This window comes from Pygocentrus nattereri, chromosome 2, assembly GCF_015220715.1.
Source record: "Pygocentrus nattereri isolate fPygNat1 chromosome 2, fPygNat1.pri, whole genome shotgun sequence".
NCBI classification, from domain to species: domain Eukaryota; kingdom Metazoa; phylum Chordata; class Actinopteri; order Characiformes; family Serrasalmidae; genus Pygocentrus; species Pygocentrus nattereri.
Window position 1 is genome coordinate 47,743,905 of NC_051212.1, and position 23,837 is coordinate 47,767,741.

Consider the following 23,837-nt stretch of genomic DNA (forward strand, 5'->3'; position numbering starts at 1 on the left):
GCCTTCAGAACTGTCTTAATTCTTCATGGCATACTTTCAACAAGGTGTTGGAAACATTCCTCAGCAATTCTGGTTGGTTATTTGAGTTCCTGTTGCCTTTCTATCATCTGGAACCAGTCTGCCCATTCTCCTCTGACCTCTCACATCAACAAGGCATTTTCGTCCACACAACTGCAGCTCACTGGACGCGTTGCGGCCATGTGATTGGCTGATTAGCTATTTGTGTTAACAAGCAATTGAACTTATGAAACTATTGTACCTAATAAAGTGTCTGGTGACTATGGTGCCACACACATTTGAAAAGCTAATTAGACAAAGACAGCTAGACAGAAAGCAAGCTAATTACAATGAGTTGATAAGATTTAGAATGGTTTAAGTCATATTTAGGTAATAGGCAGTTCATTATTTCAGTGGGAAATCATTCCTCAAAAAGATATGACATTTCTTGTGGTGTCCCTCAAGGTTCAGTTTTAGAGCCTTTGCTTTTCTCTTGTACATGCTGCCTGTCAGTGATGTCAGTAGGAAACATGGTATAAATTTTCATAGCAATGCTGATGACACCAAGTTATACGTTTCTGTCCCTTCTGATGATCAAGACTCTGTAGACAGACTGACCAGCTGTCTCAGATATTTATCAGTTGATGTCACAAATCTTTCTACAATTAGAGATGTAGCTACATTATGTAGGCTTGAAATCTGCTAAATTTGATTAAGCATATTATTTCCAAAATTTAGCACACCTGTGAGTAAATCACAATGCCTACATTTCTGCTTGATCATTCACTAGATCAGGCTTTTGTTTATAACAAGTCCTACAGGCAGACATATTGGAATGTTAATTGTATTGTATAGCAGGATGCTCCTGCTTTTTCACAAATTTGTGGGTGTGGCCAGTGCAGTCCTGCATTGACATGTCCTTAATATTCATAATCATATTCTGATGCATCTTGCAAAAGTTCCTTTCTGTTTTTCTGCAAAGATCATATCCAATGAATGGGCCTCATTCACCAATATCACCAAGTCTTTTCTTAAATGTGCTCTTGAGGAAGGTCCTAAGGGAAAATGTGAGATTGTAAGATCAGTGACATGTTCCTAAACTGCAGAATTGTTAGCACCTTTCTGCGGAAGTGTGTTCTTAAGAACGATCGGTGAATGAGGCCCTTTGTCGCTAAACAATGAGACTTCGTTGGTCAGCTTACTGTTTTTAGGGCTAGTTAGTATTGCAAGCATGAAGCAATTCGGCAGCATTTTAACTGTCCTCCCAGCTCGACCAACTAACTTTGTGAGAATAATATGCTACAAATATGAAATGTAACATATTTGTAGTTCCCCACAAGTCAAAACATTTCACCAAAAATTACAGCACTGAGGTGAGGCTATGTTAGGAAGAAATGTAGCCTATTGTCAGCCTTAGAGGCTCTGCCCACAGAGGTAGAGACCGATATTTATTCTACGCTAACTGGGCCACAGCTATTGTCAGGAAGATTCTGATTGGCTATCTGCACTGCCACAAGTTTGCCCTACCGTGCACCAATTTTTATCTGTCCAACTACAAAGAAACGTAATCCCTGAATTAAAAAAAATATTGTGAGGCTTATGGCACCACATCTTTAATGTTCTCATAAGATTTTTGAGAGCTGTCTTTGAAGCAATTAGCTGCTAGTGAACAAGATCTCACACATCTCACAGGTTTTGGTAGTCACCTGCCTGTACAAGTCACTCAGAACATGGTTTGTGGTGACAGGAACCAGGCATTCACTTTTCAGAAACTGAGCCCCTGAGCTGATGTTAAGTGTTTATATCGGTTAAACTTTGGCTGAAATGCATTTTGGTGATATGACTGGTGTGGAATTGCGCAGAATTGGGTAGAACGTCTGTCCCATAGACTGCTGTTTGGGTAGGAGAGTCTGAGTACATTATGCTGCAGTGCAGGCTGGGAACTGTAGTGCAGTGCATTGTGAAACAGGCTAATATTAATAGAAAATCGAAATACTTTTGCAGGCCAGATAGGATTGTGTGGCGGGCCTGATCTGGATTGTGTTTGACACATAGGTTCGAGGACGTCTAAGGTTGTGAATTACATTTATGGCATTTGGCTGATGCTCTTGTCCAGAGCGACTTACAATTTGGTCATTTTTACACAGGTAGGCCAAGGTGGTGTTAGGAGTCTGGCCCAAGGACTCTTACTGGTATAGTGTAGGGTGTTTTGCCCTGGTGGGGGATTGAACCCCAGTCTACAGTGTAGAAGGCAGAGGTGTTAACCACTACAATATCCCAACCACTATTAATAGATAATTAATTATCTAGGTTAGTACCTTCATCATACCTTCAGCAGTATAATGTTGATTTTGCATCTGAGACCTAAACATCGAGTCAGGCCTTCTCTCGGTGCCTGTGCGTGTGACATTGAAGACGTATGACATGGTCTAAAAACACCTCTGACTTTTAAATGATGAATTCAGATTTTACAGGGTGACCATATTTTACTGTTTTTTTTTTACTTGTGACTCAGTAAAGCTACTTGGTCGGGACCCCCCACAGGACCACCACAGAGGTATTATTTCTCAGCACTGATGTGGTGGTGGTGTGTTCGTGTGTGTTGTGCTGGTACGAGTGGATCAGATACAGGAGCACTGCTAGTTTTTAAACGCTGTGTCCACTCACTGTCCGCTCTAAGATTGTCACCATTATTAGTCCCACAACAGGGAAATTTCACCTCTGCATTTACCCATCACTGAGGTGAAACACCACATACACACTAGTGAGCACATACACACAAGGGGGCAACGAGCACACTTGCCCGGAGCGGTGGGCAGCCCTGTCCGCTCTATTAGACACTTCTATTTTGCTGATCCACCTTGTAGATGTAAAGTCAGAGACGATAGCTCATCTGCTGCTGCACAGTGTGTGTCGGTCATCCTCTAGTCCTTCATCAGTGGTCACAGGACGCTGTTAGCTGGATATTTTTGGTTCTCAGTCCAGCAGCGACACTGAGGTATTTAAAATTTCCAGAAGTGCTGCTGTGTCTGATCCACTCAGACCAGCATAACATACACTAACACACCACCCAATGTTAGTGCTGAGAATACTCCACCATGCTCTGGGGGGTCCTGACCATTGATGAACAGGGTAACAATGTCTGCAAAGAAACAGATGGAACTACAAAGTGCACCTATACAGTAAGTGGAGCTGATAAAATGGGCAATGAGTGTAGAAACAAGGCGTACTTAGTTCGCGTCTTCTGAGTTCATTTATGTGTTGTTGACAGTCATGACTCTTCTTTCGGGACTAGTTTGCCTTAAAACGTCCTGCATGTATCCCTGCACCCTGAATGGATCCAAATAAATGGTTCAAAAAAACATATTAAGCCACAAAACGATCATAAAACAACGTTTCAGGCGTCACACACGATTACATCCAACCACTTCGGGTAATAACGTTCGGTGAGCTTGTGGAGGTGGACGTCTGGTTCCTATCGCCACCACTGTGAACAAGTCCGCCTCTGCAAGTTTCTGCATAACGGAGCGTTTCATCACCAAACCACTCGGAAGGCCTCTGTTCACGTCTCGACCACTTGTTGATGGAGAAATGTTGTAAACTGGGTGGAGTTCCCCTTTAAATACCTGTCAAATAAGTCGTGAAGTAAATGTAAATAAGCTCAACACCGCAAGACAAACGGGCTGCAGTGAATCATCCAGCAGCGGCGAGTTAACACACAAACAGTCCAGCCCGGTCACCGCCCGCCTTTGTCCACTTTCGGTTTGTCACAGACCTTCCTGAGCGTGCGCTGCTGACGTCGTGTTTGAAGTTGAGCGCGAGCGGGAGTTGCACAGTCATGCTGATGTCGAAATTAGGCCGAGCGGGCAGCGCGAGGAGCGAGCCGGGGAGAGAGAGAGAGAGAGAGAGAGAGAGAGAGAGAGAGAGAGAGAGAGAGAGAGAGAGAGAGAGAGAGAGAGAGAGAGAGAGAGAGAGAGAGAGAGAGAGAGAGAGAGAGAGAGAGAGAGAGAGAGAGAGAGAGAGAGAGAGAGAGAGAGAGAGAGAGAGAGAGAGAGAGAGAGAGAGAGAGAGAGAGAGAGAGAGAGAGAGAGAGAGAGAGAGAGAGAGAGAGAGAGAGAGAGAGAGAGACGGTTCTGACATACGGCGCTGCAGACTACCACGCTCGCACCGAGTCTCTGGAGCGTCCCGAAGGCGCGAGGAAGTTTGAGCGGGCTCGGGGGCTCCGTGTGGGGCTGAGCTTCACAGCGCGGAGGTGCTAGCCGAGGGTGAGTGAGTCGCCGGGGTCAGTGTTCAGGGCTGCCGTGTCGACTGCATTAGGCCCGTTCACACGGGAGGGCTATGCTGGGTTAAAAGGGAAACCCCACCGACTTTTCCAATTTTCTGCAGAATTCACTCATTGAGACGTAAACAAAGTCGTTCCGAGTGGTGTGAAGTGTGAAGTGCACCCTACTAGACATACTTCACGAGCCAGAACTGCTTCCAATGGTGGTGATAGGAACCAGACGTCCACCTCCCTGTTAGCAAGTTAATACATGCAAGTCAGCTATAATGCTGTAACTGTTATGATCAAGTTGTGGCTTAAAATGTATTTTGAGTGCATTTATTCGAATCCAGTCATGGCGGAGGGATACATCCAGGGCGTTGTGAGGCAAAATAGTCCCCAAAGAAGTCTGTTGTTCCAAGTTCAGGATTACATGTAAAAACCCACAACACACATGCTGGTTAACTGGTGGTAAATAAAATGGCTTTATTTGTGCTGCACACATGATGCCCCCTGCTTCCTATCGCCGCCACTGTGAAGAAGTGAGTCTCTACAATGAGCCACTTCACACCAAACCGCTCTGAATGGCCGTGTTTTCATCTCAGGGGATTAAACTGTGCGGGCGTTTTTGAAAAATCAGTGGAATTACCCCTATAACGTTACTCTGCTCACTGACTTGTGTGCTGAGAGATTTGCACTGAGCTCCTGGCTCACTGTATGGGAACCACAGCCTGTCCTACATAATCTAGATCTTGTAACAAGTGGCTCTCGGCCAGTTTATGGGAGATCCGTGTGAATGTATATAGATGCGAAACTTTGGCCGTATGATGTTTTTTCCAAGCTCTTCTACACATTTTAATGCACTATTACTGAATTTAGCTGATTGGGGGAACAAGATCAAACCGATAATGCAGCCAGTTCAAAACAAACATCATATTAAGCCATATTTAAGGTTTTTTTTTTCCTGTAGACGAACTTTTCTTTTTAAAAAGTCAACAAAACATGTCATTTGACTGTTGAAACTCCTGCATACAACGGCTCAGCTGTACGGTTCAGTATCCTTCTCTGTTCCATACGGAGTGTAATGAATGTGGCTTGTGTTTGCTCTGTTTCCCAGCCCAGTTTAAACAGTGCGGCTCTTAAGTTTGAACAGCTAATCCCACAGGACGAGGCCCTGGTGCGTCAGGCTGTGCAGAGAACTCTTTCTCAGGTAGACGGTGAGGGTGCGGGGTAGGGTTGCAAGGCCGAGCCTTTTCTTAAGAACTGACGTATCACCACCTGCGCCTGATACCATGCAAATAAAGTCTCAGGGGAAGCTGAAGGCCAAAGAACCCCACTTCCTGGCTCTTTTGTGTGACTTACAGGTCACGTGCAAGAAAAAATGCTACTTGCTTGCCTTATTAGGAACAGTTGAGCCACGTTTTTGTATTTGCCTTGGACTGCCTGAATTGTGGGCCAGTTTGACAGCTGAGCTTCTTGTAAGAAGTCACTCTGGCCAGGTAAGTAAGGAAATCAGGCTTACTTGTTTGTCATATGTTGACTTATATGAGTTGTTTTTGTAAGACTATAATTAGAGTTGGCACAATACACCTTTTTCTTTTTGGAAACTTTTGAATATCGGCCCAATACAGAGCCAATATTTCTTCTATAACCCCATTTCTAGTACCTGTTTCGGCGGTCCACCTGCATTTTTCTTCTTCAGGAATATTGATGTAGTGTATTCAGTGGAAATGGGAAAGCTTTACAAATGTTTGTATCTGAGCAAAAAACTTAATTTTTTTTTTTTTTTAATTGGGAAAACTGCACAGAAAGAGACATGGGAATCGTAGCACTTTTGAAGGAAGGCTGTTGGCTGAAAACATTTCATTTCATTACATTAATTAAAAACATCTGAGTTGATTTCCATTTCATCTGACCCACTAATGGATCTGGAGCAATATCTTGTGTACTACTAAACCGTTTTGAATTGAAACACTTCATTCAGAGCATCTAAATGTATAGGTAACATTTTGTTCTATTGCTTTGACAGTTAAGCCGTCTTAAGTTGAGACGCTAAATAAATGTTTGCTGACTGAACAAAGATTCAGAAGCTCCTTTTTTACAATGCACGCCCCGTCTCTTAATCATTGTCCAGTTCTCTTACGCTCTCTGATTCAGTTTTCCGCTGAGTCACTGTTATCCTCCTGCATACTCAGAGTACGAGCGGCTCGTTATCTTTGGCAGTGGAGATTTATATCTTTTGCCTGTAACACACTCTGTTCTTTCGTTAACGTTTGACAGGGGATGCAGAAAAATCCTTTTTATCATAAAGCATTTAGTGAAATACAAGAACCAGACATTGTAAACATTTATTTCAATATAACTAGTATATAATTAGTATATATGAAATAGTACATATAATTTGTGCAACACTAATAACTGTATCGGTCAGATTTTTCGAAATGTCTGCATAAATCAGTCACTGAAATGTAAACAAGTTCATTCAGTGTGGTTTGATGTAAAGTAGGGAATTTTAGAGAAACCTACCAATTTTGGTTTCTTTACAGGGGTGTTTATAGGAAACAGGGGTCACAGTATCTACAATGCAAATATAGCCATTTTATTTACTACCCAAAACCAGTGAACCTCTGTGTCTTCTGAGCTTGGTGATATTAAAAGTTTTGTTTTATCCCAAAACTTTGCTTAAAGAATGTCTCTGGCATAAGTGTAATTGGTAATCATTTAAAGTGATAGATTTCTGCATGGTTTTCAAGACATCAAATCCTCAGACGTCTGGTTCCTATCACCAACACTGTGATCAATCAGTGGAATTCTCCCTTACACTGTTATAACTTTCTTAAACTGTTGCAATATTTGGTAGTATGACTTTTATGCTGCGTTTACAGTATTTGTACATTGTCTAGGCCAAATCCTATTGGAAGTTAAGGTGAAGGTTCTTTGAAAGTGGAACGAAAGTTCACTTTTTCTCCTGCACTTTTCACACTGCAGTAAACTCAGGTTAGTTAATGAGTAATAATCCCAGCGGAGGCACAGAACCTGTGCTGGTACACGTAGTTCAGTTCTTCGTTTATTAATGTTCCCTTTTAAGTCCAGCTTAGTGTGCTGCGTCATGAGGGCACATGATACAATGAGCCTTTATGGCAGGCAGAGGCCAGGGGCACCGCTGTTCCACAGGAAGCCATGGCAAGCTGCAGCAGTGTCTTGTGATAAGCATGATCTGAGGCAAACAGCGAACTTGGAACGCTCTGTTGGGCAATAATGTTGGACGCAAAGTCTCTTCAGCTGCCCTGATGCTCTGCAAATATGTTATATAACCCAGTGGAACAAACCACGGCGTAGCAAACTCTGTTAGCATGGCCAGAGGTGGGGCTGGCATGACGGCCATTGAGAGGGAGCGTTTCGCTGAGCTGCGCTCGTTATGATATTCAGGAAATCACTAGTTCCCTTTGGGCCTGTGGGTGTGGCTTTGTTTTTGGAAGACTTTAAGATTTGGAAAGGAAAAGGGAAGTGAAACATGATTCAGCAGAGTGTGCATGGCCGTCAGTGTGTACGGTTACACTCATATACAACAGTTTGGACAGTACTCGAGCGTGAAAGAAGATCTTATGGGCATTCTTTTATGTTTTTGGGCCTATAGTACCTTAACTTATACAATGAAACTTGGGCCCAGTTTCCATCCATGTGTGGGAAGATCACAACTTAATGTCATGATTTAGACCAATCACAATGTGCAGCGTCTTTGGAAAGGTTACTTATGATACATGTTCTTTTCTGACTTTTTACTTTCTTTTTCAGCACAGAATGCAAGGAGAGTCCACACCCAGGCAGTGCTGTCCTACTTCAAGTTGGGAGGCTCCAACTGAATGAACTAGAACTCTCGAGTTGGAGAAGTGAAAGCAAGTTTGCATGGGATGCCATTAGATACCAAGAGATGTAAGAAGGGACTCGTCTGAATAAGCATAACAGAATAGGGTTGGTATCTTTGTGACATTTTATCAGTGCACCTGGCTATGTACCATTCAGTGATGCCCCTTTGGTCCGAGATGGACCACTGCCACGATGGCCTCCGCACAAGACAAAAGAAACACGGCTCTCTGTCTCCAAGTGATCACCAGTTGTGTCTGTATTTCTTCATGACACGTGGTTGGGTGTAGACTCTCTCCCGCTCTGACCCACTCTGTATCACAGTAAACATACTTCGCAACCTCAGGCCTCAGAGAATGATATGTCCAAGGAAGAAGAGGCCCATCAAAGATGAGGATTTTTCAGCCATCGTTGTGCCCTCTATGAAGGGCCATGGTTACCTTGACTACACCATTGAGAGTCATCCTTCCAGAGCCTTCGAGCTCATGGATGAGTTGCGTCATCACGGACTGCTCTGCGACATGGTACTTCATGTGACTTACAAAGATACAGTAGTGGATTTCAAGGTGAGGGTTTTCAGTGATCAGTTCATGACAAAGATGAGAGTCAGCAAGATAGTTATGGAGCGCTTGCTCAGTTTGTGCTGAGTCAGCTCGAGTTGACTGAGGTTAGCAGTTCCTGGGGGGAAAAAAGCAGAAGTGGTTGGGATGTTATGTGTACTATCTCTAGAATCTATCTATATTACAAATACTTGACCTAAAATGCCAAGGGGAATGAAAACTAGACCGGTTAGCTTGGTCCCATTGCTTTCATGCCAAGTGGTTGCCCTTGCATCATTCAATATTAGCAGAATTAGCATGTTGCACAAGGCAATCTTTTAGGTCACTGTATTATATGCCGGGTTTGATGCATGGTGCATGCATGCAGATGTAGGGTGAATATTGCTAAACTGGAACATCAAAAAATCAAGAAATAGAAAACAGAGGCAGGGAGACATTTTTAGAACCCTAAGTTTGTCCACATTCTGCTAATAGAGTGGGACTCGTTACTTTCAAAGGGGGACAAAGTGGGGGTTGAGAGGTTGTGAGTTTGATTCCCGGTCATATCGCGGCCATCTGTGGCGGGGAAGCCAATTTGCTATCCCCGCATCACTCAGCATGATTCTTGCCAACATGGGCATCTGTTAGCTGACTCAGAAGAACTGCCAATTAGCACTCTCCTTCAAGCGTGTTAAACTGTCCGGTGCCCTTTGAAAAGATCTGGTTGTTCTTCCTATATCTCAGACCAAAGCATATCGAATTGGCAAAATTGGAGTTAAAATTGGGTAAAAACCAAAAAAGAACACACAAATAGAAGTCAGTGGGTCTCCTTCCATATAGAGGTTTCCTCTTTGGAAAACTTTTGTTGGCCAGTAGGTACTCTTGTAATTGTAGTCACTGTTGTTTAGCTGTATATAAATGATAAACATGGCAAAAAGGTTTTCAAGTCAAGTTTTATGTCTTTATAACCTTAACATAAAATCACTTTAATGAGGTTGGACTGTAACTTTTGATATAAAGTACAAACGTGAAGATATACATGATCCCACTTTACCATTTGTCCCACTTTACCAATATTCACTCTATTACAACCACCTGCCGTTGAAATGCTGTTAAACGCCTTAAAAGGCCATGGACCCAAAGTTTCATTACAGACTTCTAAAATCTCAGCTCAACCTGATTGAAGTCCTGTAGTTACAGAGTAATACGCCTTAGTATGTAATTAGCCTAAAATTTTGAGGGGTTAATTAGCATTTGAGTCGTTTTGGTATTGATCAGAACAAATCAGACGGTTGTGGGGAAGTGTGATGTTATTATGCTCGTCACATAGATGTGTCTTTATTCTCCAGGTTCATAAGCTGGTGCTGGCTGCTTGTAGCCCCTACTTCAAAGCCATGTTCACTAGCAACTTCAAGGAGTGCCTGGCCTCAGAGATAACTCTGAAGGACGTGTGCCCTCAAGTAGTCGAGAGATTGGTGAACTTCGCCTATACCTCCCGCATCACGGTTGGGGAAAAGTGCGTCCTGCATGTCCTGCTGACTGCCATGCGCTATCAGATGGAAGACGTGGCCAAAGCATGTTGTGACTTCCTCATCAAAAACCTGGAGCCGTCAAACGTTATTGGGATCTCCCGGTTCGCAGAGGAGCTCGGCTGCATGGAGCTTCATCAACGGTGCCGAGAGTACATCAACACTCACTTCAGTGAGGTGGGTGCCAGGGAGACCCTGATAATGGAGTGCCTGTTAGCATTAATCAATGTCTCGCTACTGGACATGCGATCCTAAATGACTGCGCAGAGACAGTACCTGTAGCATGCCATGTAGATGTAACTAGACACTGAAAGTGGTGAGGAAGGCTCTGTGAAGATTTGTCTGAGCATTTTTACTTCACTGAGTAGCTGAAATGATCACCAATTTGGTTTTCTTCCTTTAGTCATCATAACTGTGGGATCAAAACCTTACAACTCAGTATTATTTTTTTTTGTGTGTGTTGTAAATCATTTAATGGCACCAGCTGTCCTTTACATGAATTCCCTGATGAATGGAACAAAGAAATGGTCCCAAGTTGCATTTTTTCCATTGTCCTAAAAGGTTATCATTTTAAAAATGCAAGGTTTTGTCCCAACAGACATGATATGCTCCAGCTCTTATTAAAGTCAAAGTTTCAATGTTGAGTGTTGACAAAGAGGAAAAAGTCAGTCTTGAAGCTTTCTCAGAATGACCCAGCAAAATGATGTGATCTGTGCATTTTCTTCCAGGTAATCAAAGAGGAGGAATTCTTCAGCCTGTCTCATTGCCAGCTGCTGGAGCTGATCAGCCAGGACAGCTTGAAAGTGCTCTGCGAGACTGAGGTCTACAAGGCCTGCATCGACTGGGTGCGTTGGGACGTGGAGGGTCGTGCCCAGTACTTCCACGCTCTGCTCAATGCTGTCCACATCTACGCCTTGCCGGCCAAGTTCCTCAAGAGACAGCTGCAGTCCTGCCCCATCCTAAGCAAAGCCAACTCTTGCAAAGACTTCCTTTCCAAGATCTTCCAGGATATGACCCTCCGCAAGCCTCTGCCCCCTGCCCCGCTCCGTGGAACACAGTTGATCTATGTGGCTGGGGGCTATAATCAGCATTCGCTGGGCTCTATGGAGGCCTTTGACCCTCGGAGGAAGACTTGGCTGCAGCTGGCGGATATGGAGACGCCCTGTAGTGGCCTCGGAGCCTGCGTCTTGTTCGGGCTCTTCTACGCAGTGGGAGGTCGAAACCTTTCTTTGCAAAGCAACATAGATTCTGCAGCACTGTCCTGCTACAACCCCATGACTAACCAGTGGACTCAGCTAGCTTCACTTAATGTACCGAGAAACAGAGTGGGCATCGGGGAGCTTGATGGAAGCATCTACGCTGTTGGCGGTTCACATGGGTCCACGCATCACAACACTGTGGAGAGGTAAGTTTGAGGATGGGCACAGAACTTAAAGGGGAACTCCACCAATTTTGCAAAATGACAATCATTCCTAGATAAATTTAGAGTCAAAATCGTTCACCATTGTAGTGTTAGGAACCAGACATCCATATGTCTTCACTATAAATATCACCATTTCATCTGCTATCTAAATGACCAGTGAACTTGGACGTGTCTTATAAGATTTTATGTTACACTGATAATTGTAAAATAGTACTAAATTTGAAAGAATGTTTTTTTATAGGTACTGTCTATAGGTATTATGAAGGTACTATCTATAGGTATCTCTCCACCCTGCACACCTTTTATGTCATATTGGTTGGCGGGGTTGCGTCTCACACTGTCATCACAACTCAGAGCTTATGTGAGTAACGTTATTCATCAGAGGAGCTGCGATAGATCACAGTTGCAGTTGCCGTTACAAATGCCAGAAATCCTGAATTTGTGGCAAATTGTTTTGAAGCTACACACAAACACCGAAGTCGAACAACTTCACAGACAAAGACTACCTTACTCAAGACCCGTGGAAAAATGTAAAGCAAATTTCTTCAACAACTGCTGTTCCCTTTGTTGTCATCGTTAGCCAACGTACATACAGTATATCAGTGGCAGCCATTAGCTTACAACAGGCTGTCAAAAGTGGCCCATGCAATAAAATACCAATCTGCCTCACTGTTCTACCTCAAAAAGTGGTAAGCAGAGTAGCAATAGTTTGTTTTTGATCCACCAGTTTCCATTCGCCAGCAGGTTCAGCCTCACTCTTCTTCTCGCTTCTTCAAGCTGCTGCAACTCATTTGTGTGTTCTGGTTCAAATTGACATGGATGTATGATATTTTGGAAAACAGACCTCCTCGAAGTCCTCCGCGTACGTAAGAAAACAAAAAATAGACTGTAAACAAGAGCTGCTGCTGGTGTTAACTGTGTCGAACGGCTGTAGCTACAGGCAAATAGCAACATAAGCATGTTTGCTTGAGCCGTTGATCTTCGGTTTTGAGAGTAAAAGTAGAGTAAAAGTTTACACAAAGTACATTTTATAGTAAAACTTTATAACAAATCTGTCACAAAACAACATCTCAAGTATTATGCAATGCATTTTGTGCAACAGCTTAACGGGACGTAGCTTTTAGAGCCATTAAATGCTTCGTCTGGTTCCTAGTCATATGGTGAAAAATTCTGACAAGGTTAGTTTCTCTAGATAGGCGCACTTCACACCAAACCACTCTGAATGATTTTGTTCATTGAATGACTGAGTAATTTTGCCAGATTTCATTTATTTACATACTTTACATGTACCCCTTGGTTAAATTACAATCTTAGCGTAAAACGTTGAAATTCTCATCTGTTAGCATGTCAGTCATATCGAGTAATGGTAAAGATATTTAGGTCAAACTTCCCTCGCTACTTTTGGCCGTGTGGCGTCAACACAAACTCATTTGTTTACTTTATAAAAAGAGTTTATCAAGGTTGGCTTTGTTTTGCATTATTGCGCAATAAGGAGCTAATCTGTGCCTCTGTCAGGTTGCAGCCACCCAAACCAGCCACACATGACTCGAGGCAACTGCGACGTTCATTTTCATGGCTGGTATAGATTTGTATGTATTTGCGGGTGATTTAACTTGAAATACTTCTGCTGCAGTTTAATAGAAAGCCTCGAACAACCCCAGGCGTTCAGATCTACATATGACAAGAGGACACTATTGCAGTTAAGCGAAAGGTTCGACGGGAATACAGCTCATGTTACATATTGTACTAGGCTTGTGAGCCGCCTTTCATCAACTTCAAAATGTTTTGACTTGGGATGTGTTCCCTCCAGCACCAGGCAGAGTCTGCTCTCGTTCAGAGGAGTCACTCTAGACGAACAGGCTTTAGGCTGTTCTGTTTCATAACCCACATACCGCAGCTAATAGTCAGTGTAAGCTTTGGAAGAGCAGTGCCAGCTGTAATGCCAAAATAGGTGTTGGTACAGGAATTCTGTTGTTCGTTCTTCAAGCCGCCTGCCAGCCTCTGCTCTGTTAGATCAGGTTTTTTGGTCGAGAGCTCGGGAATTGAAAGCAGAGGTTACCGTTGACCAAGGATGACAATGCACATCTTTATCTCAGACTTGGCCTGCGAGTTGACCCATGACCTATGCAGAGTCACTCTGCCCGAGGGTAATAAAATAAGGGTGGTGGAGCATGGAGCGTGTTTTACATGAGACGGGCGTTACATTTACTGTACACAGTGGCTCACTCTATATACACATTACACAGTGGAAAAGAGTTGCCGTCATATGTTTTTGCAACACTCGAAATGCACAAGTGAGCAAGGAAAAGCAGCACCAGTCGGTTCAGATCTCAGGAATGTGAATCCGACAGACAGTGCTTTATTTACTGCGCTGAACAGAGCAAAGCTAATCTCACCAAGAATGCAAGCGGGACAAGTGTGTACATTCTCCAGTCTGAAGGAAGAGTGGAACTGAGCCGCCAGCGTGGAAATCAATAAAACCACTGAAATTGCAAAAAGGTGTGAAACCCAAGCCTGCGCATTCTCTTCTGGTGTGTCCCCTGACAGCCACCGTATCTGTCAGCAACTGCAGAAGCCTCTGGAAATCTTCACAAAACGGAAGTGTCGTATCGTTTGCAGCCTAAATGTATTCCCATCTCATTGAAAGGCTGTTTGAATCGGGACGTTTTCTGCGACTCAGATAACATGGCCCTTGGGGCATCCGCATGGCTGTAGTTATACTGGGGTTGAATGCTTTTTATTGAGCTCTGCTTGGATGTATTTCAGTCTAGGAGGATGGTTTTATGATATCTGGAAACAGTTACAAGTACTGCATAGCATAGATGCCCCACATTGGTAAACATGATGGATAAAGCAATGCCATTCATTCACATTCAAAGACACATTGTGTGTTATTAGACTCTGTTTATTATTAGCAGTAGTAGCACTGTTATTAATTTTATAATTATTTATAGTTATTAGGGCGTGACCGATATAAATGTTTTGTGGTTGAAACGATACCAAAGGCTAGCGATTGATAACTGATAATATTGGCCAACATAACTGCAATATATAATCATCTTTATATTTTAGGTTTTAATGTTATGCTAAAACTCAAGGTTATATATAAATGTATATAATATATATCTCGCTCTTGTCAGAATAAAACCTTGAATCTCCGAAATTTTAACTTTACAGGAGAAGGAAAAACTCTACTTTACTTTTAATGTAAGTCAATGGAACCAAAAGTTTTTCCAAGTATTTTTGAGACGTTTCTTTTGGTCCGTTCATCATGAGGTATATACACAATGTAAAGGGTAACAGGCATTTCAAAAATGTCAAAAGTTGATAAAATGACGAACAGCGGTGATAGTCTTAAATTATACTTTTATTTTACTTGTGCAGGATACTTTGCACTCTTGGTTTCTGTTTGTCACCTCTTATTGTTTTGATTGTTTCATTTTTCATTACTTCTCTCCATTTAAAAAAGTGTTTTCATTTAATTATTTTAATTCAAATTTAATTTTCTATTCATTTTAGATCATTTCTCCATGAGCTGCACTACAGTTCCCAGCATGCAATGCAACGCAACAAATGTGCACCCACCCCCTCCCCAGCAACAAGCTATGGGACAGCACCACAAAAAAAAATGACAATGTCCAGTTCAAGCAGTTGGGCAGTCTATAAAAACCTGTACATTGGGGAAATTTAGAGGTTTAATAGTTTTTCTACAGCTATTGTAGCCTGTTATTTATACAAAATCTGTTGTTACTTTACATTGTTTTTTTTTATCGTTCAAGTATTCAGTGCAAGTATCAAGTTGTTTTTTTTTTTTTTTTTTTTTACCGTCATAGTTTTGACACAGCTGCCCCACAGATTTGATGATATTTTTTAATATGGCCTTTTGTGGTTGAGTTTGACACCCCTGCTATAGATAATCTGAGCGTGCTTTAGAGGCATGAATGTCTAGGATTTTGTTCTGTCTTTGGGAGATCATGAGCTTGAAACCTGATGGTCCTGCAACCAAAAAGCGTTAATTATCAGTAACATTATCAGTCATACTAATAAAACCATGTGTTTCTAATATTGGCCTATATTATCGACCGTCCGAAGTATCAGTCAGGCCACAGCAATCGTCTATTACACTATTTATGCATGTAAGGCTACGTTCACATCAGCAGGTTGAAGTGGCACAGATTTTTTTTTTTTTGCCGTAATGTGAGTCAGATCTGATGTTTTCAGGGCTGTGTGGACACTCAAATCTGATCTTTTCAAATCCGACCTGAGCCACTTTCATGTGGTCCTAGATCGGATACGTATCCACGCAATCATGTGCTTTCTATCCACTGAGCGTGTGCTACCATTCAGCATTACCATGGCAGCAGCGCCGAACAGAAGTTAAAGCCTGTAAAGGGTGGAAAAGTAACACATCTCACTTTTTTCTCCTTCTTCTCGCTCTAACGAAGCTGAGAGCTGATCAGAGTGAATTATCTTCTCAGCGAAGCTCGTTCTGCCGGTTAGTTTGTGCTGATGATTCGTTCACGTGAAGTTACTGAGTAGGATGTGCGCATGAGGGTCATTTCAGGACACTTACCTAATGACTGAATCACTTACCTAAATGACTGTGATCTATCGAGTCAGAGAGATCGGGTTTGAGCAAAAAATTGGATTTGAACAATGAGGCTTGTAATGTGAACGCATCTTAAGTGCACCTTAAATACTTTATGCAAACAAAAGGCGAAAGACAGTATAGGCAGTAACCTGTACGGAAGCAGTGTCGACTTATTTTTCCCTAAATTCAATACTGAAAGTGGCATCTTTGTTACAGGTATGACCCAGAGGCGAACAGGTGGACATTTGTGATGCCCATGTCCGTAGCCCGCCTAGGCGCTGGAGTGGCTTCATGTGGGGGGGCTCTATATGTGATTGGAGGCTTTGATGGGGAAAATCGCTGGAAAACAGTGGAACGCTACCAACCGGACACCAACGCTTGGCAGCAAGTAGCACCTATGAACACCGTACGAAGTGGCTTAGGTAATTACTAAACAGTACTCACAGTTATTCCTGGTCCTGGTTTGGTATTTCAGTGCCAGTGTATTCCTATTTCCTTTGTCTTTACTTTGTAGGAGTGGTGTGCATGGATTCTTACCTCTACGCAGTGGGTGGTTATGATGGTCAAACGCAACTCAACACTATGGAGAGATATAATGTATCAAGAGACGTGTGGGAGCCAATGGCATCTATGGGCCACTGTCGCAGTGCACACGGAGTCACGGTCTACCAGGGAAAACTATTCGTATTTGGTAAGTTAGTGCTTCACTGCATGTAGCTCTGAGGGTCCTGTCAGTCAGGCAGCCACAACGACCTTTGCTATCGCTGCTACATGTTGCAAGCACAGGTGGACAAACATTGTCCAGGCACATCCATGTCTGTGATGTGTGGAAGGGTTGGATGAAGTGGAAGATAACTAGGAGTGCAAATTAATTATCTTCTTCTCAGCCACTCATCTCAGATAACAGCTGCCCTAAACACACTAAAACAGGTCACTTAGGGCCTGTTTACACCTTGCATCATGATGTGCTTCTTGTTCCGATCGTATCTGGGTTTATACAGCGGTTAGTTATGCCCACGCAAGCTGACTGGTTGAGAAGTGTTCTAACCATGCTGATATTTCACCGTAACATCACTGGTTTTTCATAAACACTCGGCTGAGATGCCGTTGCCAAGCAACGACTTTGACAGCTGTAGGAGACGCTCAAGCCATTTTTACTTCTTACTTTGCCACAAACAGAAAAACGGACACTTTTAAAGTCACATTTGACCCACAGCCGATTTGGTTCAACTCTGAAGATGAGACGACACTAAATTCCCAAACTGTCGTCACTGAGCAGCTTTTCAGTCGGCAGCTGTGACAGAAGAACAGCTAAACAACCTGGAATCAGCCAGAAATTAAACGAATACCATTCGCCAAACGTGTGGTCTGATCTTCAGAGTCTGACCCAATCAGACTGAGCCATAAAACCGATGCAATAAAGACAAAAAAGCTGCTCTGTGGTGACGACAGTTTGGGAATTTAGTGTAAGGAGCTGGAGAACGAACTGCCGGCTGTGCAGCGAGTGGGCGGAGCTCGTTACTCTGACGTACCAATAAGCTGCTTGTTAAGGAGCTATAATCTGGCAGAAGGAACTGAACACAAACATAATAAACGTCGCGTTCACAGCCAGTTTATTCATTTATTACTTTGTTTATTTAACTGTTGTATAAAAGCAATAGAACACTTGAGGTTGAGCGTTATCGCTATAACATCATGGCTGTGATGATCTGTGACCAAATCACAGCCGTGATGTTATTTTGTGATAACAGACTCCCTCTGTGTTGTATTGCTTAAATATATATGGATGGATTCCATTCATATTTTTTCCCTAAAATGTGTCCCCAGTGTGACCAGATGAGATCTGGTTTTCCAATGTGAAAATTCAATGTGAAAATACAGAAAACGCATTCCATTTGCAGTGGTGCTGAAGGTGGTCAAGATCAGACTTTGACACAGTGTGTCTTGGATGTGTTTACACTTGGTTTTTCATCCAAAAACACATGTTGATGCCAAGTATAAAGAGCCACCTAGAGAGGCAGGAGGTACATGCATGCAAGTTGCACAACAGCGTAAGAAAACATTGAATTCTACTACAGCAAGGATTGTAAGTAGCAAGTATAAGAGACACTTTTTAATCCCACAAATGGGGAAATTTCACCTATGCATTTAACCCATCTGTGAAGTGAAACACCACATACACACACTAGGGGGCAGTGAGCACACTTGCCCAGAGCGGTGGGCAGCCCTATCCACAGCGCCCGGGGAGCAATTTGGGGTTAGGCGTCTTGCTCAAGGTCTGTCGGCGCTGGGGATTGAACCGGCAACCTTCCGGTCACAGGGCCGGTTCCTTAACCTCCAGCCCACGACTGCCTGCAGATAAGGCCTTTAAGGCTATTTTTATTTTTAGCGTACTTTAACATTTCTTCATAGACGTTGCCACTGGACACAACCTTCTTTGACTCTACTTTGCTGTGAAAAAGTACTTGCCCATTCCCAATTTCTCCTATTTTTGTATATTTGTTACACTTGATTGTTTCAGATCATTAAACTCTTTTTAATATTAGTCAAAGATAAACCAATTAAACACAAAATGCTGCTTTTAAATGATCGTTTTATTTATTGTAGGGAAAAATGCTGTGCAGCCCTTCCTGGCCCTATCTGAAAAAATAATTGTCCGCGTAGCTACTAATTCAGAGTTAACTAAATTCAGCTGACTATTGGGTTCAGTTTCTCTAGGCACACCCAGGCATGATTACTGCCAGACCTGTTGACTCTAATCACTTAGAGTTTTTCTGGCAAAGTCTAACATCTAAAATTAGCAGCACATGATGCCAAATTTTAGATTAAAAATGCAAAGTCATTGAAATCTGCCAGTCTGAAAAGGGTTACAAAGCCATTGCTAAGGCTCTGGAACTGCAGGAAACGGAGAGCCATAACCCACGAATGGAGAGAACCTAAGACAGTGGTGAACCTTCCCAGGTGTGGCCTGCCTACAAAGAGCACATTGATGACTTATCCAGGAAGTCACAAAAGAACAGAGACAGACATCGAAAGAATTGAAGGCTTCACTTGCCTCAGTTAAGGTCAATGTACACAACTGCATAATGGAATGATCACTCAAACTGCACTGTTTACTTCTGTTGTCTTCATCTTATATTAAAATGAGTTGGGAGAGCTGAAACATTTAAATGTGACAAATTAGCAGAAATCGAAGAACTCTGTGAGGGGCAAATACTTTTTCACAAGCACTGTACCTCGACTCTGAAAACCTAAAGCTCACTGGATTGAAAAGATAATAGGCAGTAAAGTCAAATAGTCTTCATGCTGCGTCCAAGCCAGAGCCGTTTCTTCACACCTGCTCATAGAAGCACCTTCATTTACATGGAACTCCCATTTTATTGCGTCTCCGTTCAAGTCATTATGCAGTGCACGGGGCGAAATGTCCCAAACACCAGCTTCAAGGTCAGAAAGATTCCACTGTGTCGTCGCGTGTGCGCCCGCAAAGAGCGGCTCTGTGTGTGTAAGACTGGACGGATGGTGAGAAAAGATTAACAGGGAAGTTTTATCATACTGTCTGCATCTTGACAGTTCCCAAATTCCCTGCTCTATCTGTAGTTTTCCATTTGCCACGTTGTGCATGCACTTTATCCAGAGTGACATATTATTCTATTTCACAACTGGTTATTTACTGAGAAAATGGAGCCTTTGTGTCTTGATTGTATTTGCTCGTTGAACCGGCCAGCCTCTCATTACAAGGCCATTTCCCTATCAGCTAGAACACAATGCAGAGTCATTCACAAGTTAATCAGCAGCGCAACCCGGGATGCACACTTTGCATGTGCCATTATTTTTCTCACAAATTCCTATACCAGGCACCTTGATGTATGTACCATTGGACATTACACAGTGCATATTTTTAGCTGTTTTTTGATGGTATAAAGAGCCACCTAGAGAGGCAGGAGGCTGAGGTACATGCATGCAAGTTGCACAACAGCACAGCAAAACATTGAAGTCTTCTACAACAAGGATTGTAAGTAGCAGGTATAAGATATGGCCTATAAGGCTATTTTTAGCGCACTTTAACATTTCTTCATAAACGCAGCCACTGGACACAAACCTTCTTTGACTCTACAGTGCTGTGAAAAAGTACTTGTCCATTCCCAGTTTCTTCTATTTTTGTATATTTGTTACACTTGATTGTTTCAGATCATCAAACTCCTTTTAATGTAAGACGATGAACCACACACACATCTTCGAAACCGCTTAACCTTCTGGGTCGCGGGGGGGAGCTAGAGCCTATTAGGGGCAATTTAGCATCTCCAATTAGCCTGACTGCATTGTCTTTGGACTGTGGGAGGAAACCGGAGTACCCAGAGGAAGTCCACACAGAAACGAGGAGAATGCAAAGTCCACACAGATAGGACCCTGGTCGCCCGGCCGGGGAATCGAACCCTTCTTGCTGTGAGGCAACACTGCACCACTGTGCCGTCCTAAGATAAACCAAGTAAACACAAAATGCTGTTTTTCAATGAGTCAACCCTAATGCTGTTCAGCCCTACCTGGCCCTATGTGGAAAAGTAATTGCCCCCTTCGCTACTAATTCAACCAGTTAACCAAGTTCATTTGACTATTGGGAACCATAAATTCTGCTCTCTATTAGAAAGTCCTGAAGGAGAATGTCCACCTGTCGGTTCGCGACCTAAATCTTACGTGCAGTGGGGTTATGCTATTTGTTTGGTTTTTTAAAATTATTTATTATTATATACATCTGTGATGGACTGGTGATCTATCCAGGGTGTATCCTGCCTTATAAAATCCAACATACACACACACACACCTATGACCACCTCACAGCGACTGAACTCTGTATTACTACACCACGGCACAAAAGTCTTTGTGCTCTTAATGGAATAATCTTTTACTCTAATGCTGCTCGCATGAACCACCGAGTGCACCGATTAAGTAGGAACCCATTTTTTTTTTGTTTAAACTGAGGTGCTAACAACTTCCATCCATCCATTTTCTAAGCCGCTTCTCCCTCAGGGTTGGGGGGGTGGTGCTAGAGCCTATCCCGGCGGTCATCAGGCGGCAAGTTTCCTTAAATAGAGCTAGGCTAGCTAACAAGCTAAACAGCTCTGGCTTGAAGTATTTATGATATGATTAACCGTAAAAGGACAACATAAACACTAAAATGTCCGTGTTTCAGTCAGAAGTCGCATCAAACCCAGGCTGAATTCCAAAAGCCTTACATACTCCCTAAACAGTGTGCTAGATATGAAAGTTTAGAAATTCTAGCCTTTACAGCCAAATAGTAAATCATTTATTGAGTACGGATGTGTCCCAAATGACTATTTCTTAGCTATATTATGCACTGTTGGGCTGCAGGAACCAGTATTTAAATTCCTTCGTCGTGCACTATGCAGGGAGCCTTTTGAGCTTCAGCCCTGGCGTGATAAAGCGAATATTTTTGCATTAAAAACTGTTGTGCATTATGAATGAAAATAAGTTGAAAAGTTCATGAAATGACTGCATTTTACAGCAATGTTTTCCTCCTCGTTCAGTGGTCCATGATTGTTTGGAGGATATCGTATGCTAAAGGCACTGCATTTCCTGGCATAATACTTGCTTACGTTGATTATTATTAATAATAACCAATGATAATTCTTCCCTTATTGTCACTATTTTCTTCGCATAGTGCCTAACACCCCCCCCCGTGATAAAATTGCAGTAACAGCCTCTTGAGACTTATAGCTTTAATATATTTCCAGTTCAGTCTTTAATGTTGGTTGCACTTTTTTTTATTTACATGTATGTTCTGTATGGACTGGTTTGAGTCTGCACTCGCATTTCAGTTTTATGCAAAAGAATTACATAAAAACATTGAAACAAGGTTTTTTTATCATTATTATTTACTTGCAAAACAAGACTGTTCACAGTGTTGACTTTTCATCAAATTCAAATCATCATAAAATACCTATAAACACACGTGTTGCAGATTTTAAATTTACCTGCAACCTCAAAGGATTAATTACTTTGTGGAAGAACCAGTGGCTCATTAAACGATGCTTACAGATTTTGCCCTATCTAACTTTGTCCTCCAGGTGGCTTCAACCAGGGTGGTTTCTTATCCAGCGTGGAGTGCTACTGTCCAGGTAGCAATCAGTGGACGTATGTGACGGACATGCCGGTGGGTCGGAGCGGAATGGGCATGGCTGTAACCATGGAGCCGTGCCCGGGCTGCCTCCAAGAGGAGGAGGAGGAAGTAGCGTGAGAGAGAACTTTGACCTTCGAAGCTCGACCCACTGCCCATAATCCTTTGAACCTTGGCACACTTTTCTTACCAAAAAGACCATGTTTTCCAGGCCAAGTGATTCTGGGACTGCTGTGCCAGTGTGGACGTTTTCCTCTTGACGATTTCGGTGATGCAGTATTTCCCAGCCCCATCACCCCCCACAACACCCCCAACCCCACCCCACCCTGGTCACAGTGTGTGTTTGTGTGTTATTTAGAAAGCAATCACTGGACTGTAAGGCTGTTTTCCTAACATAATAAGGTTTCATATAATGCACTGTGCCCCAGATGTACACACTCACGCTGAAGACTTGATTTTATTAGTTTGTTCTGTATATCTGCTCATTTTTTTAAAAAATGTTCATCTCTGCATTAGATAAAAATAGTGAATATTCACTCAGACTTCAGTGATTGCGTCTCTTTACTCTTTTCTTTTGTCGTCGTGTTGAAACAAGCGACAAGTTCAAAATCTCATCTTCTCCATCGTGCACTTCTCTTCCCGACCACTAGGTGGAGGAATATGTCTTCTAGAAAAAAGTGAGTGCTTTTAATGCAGAATTTTAGGAGACTAAACTTTTTATATTAGCGACGTTACAGTTTAATTTATGATTAGTTAAATAATGATTTTCATTTACTGTAATATATATGGGTGAAATTTCCACCTATATTTAGTGCTATATTCTTAACCTTGTGCTTGAATTTAGTTAAACATTAGTGGTTAAACATCATCAAGATATATATGGCTCCAGTCAGATAACCCCAATGCTAACAAGAGTGCGATTTCTCATGTGATGTCACGGCACTAGTCACCCAGAGGATTGTTTATGTCCATCATCGGCTGCTGCCGAGCTACTCTTACTGTATCTGAGGCCACACTGGGTGGACAGTGGTCTACATGCTGCCTCATGGTGAGCTCAGCTGGGCTGGGTGGTGATTTTGGCTGAGTGGACGCCCAAAACCACCTTCCTAGTAAACACGTCTGTGGTAATCATCACTTAAAGGGGCATTCCACCAGTTCTAGAGAAACTGACAGAATTTGAAACCGAGTCAGATGTAGGAACCGGACGTCCAGAACATTTAATGCGTTTAAATGGCCACCTCACAGGAAGCTGGCAACAGAATTGTTGCCAAGATGATGCTTTTCATGGTGGAGGGATACACCCACTGCATGATAAGACATATTAGTCTTAACTGGTTGTTTTAGATCATCAATTAAATGGCTATATTTCCTATATTTCCTATCAGCAACACTGTAAAGAAATCCAAGTCTAAGTTTCTCTGCAGAGAACCATTTCACATTAAACCACTCTGGATGACTTTGTTTACATCTCAACAGTTGAATTATGCAGAAATGTGTAAC

At 42.6% G+C, this 23,837-nt stretch overlaps 1 protein-coding gene across 4 annotated transcripts in view; it reads left to right on the plus strand.

Annotated features, from left to right (window-relative positions):
* keap1a (kelch-like ECH-associated protein 1a) overlaps positions 1–22,884 on the plus strand; it is a 32,451-nt gene extending 9,567 nt beyond the window's left edge. For 2 of the 4 annotated variants that reach the window (XM_017700270.1, XM_017700271.2), the window contains exons 2-7: positions 8,054–8,688; positions 10,011–10,367; positions 10,919–11,595; positions 16,421–16,626; positions 16,719–16,895; positions 22,288–22,884. In XM_017700270.1, the coding sequence (XP_017555759.1) occupies positions 8,479–8,688; positions 10,011–10,367; positions 10,919–11,595; positions 16,421–16,626; positions 16,719–16,895; positions 22,288–22,457 (1,797 nt within the window). In that variant the 5' untranslated portion in view covers positions 8,054–8,478 and the 3' untranslated portion in view covers positions 22,458–22,884. Of the gene's footprint in view, positions 1–4,104; positions 4,263–8,053; positions 8,689–10,010; positions 10,368–10,918; positions 11,596–16,420; positions 16,627–16,718; positions 16,896–22,287 lie in introns of those variants that run through there. The other 2 variants (XM_017700268.2, XM_017700269.2) reach the window with 2 other exon arrangements.
* The last annotated feature ends 953 nt before the right edge of the window (positions 22,885–23,837 follow it).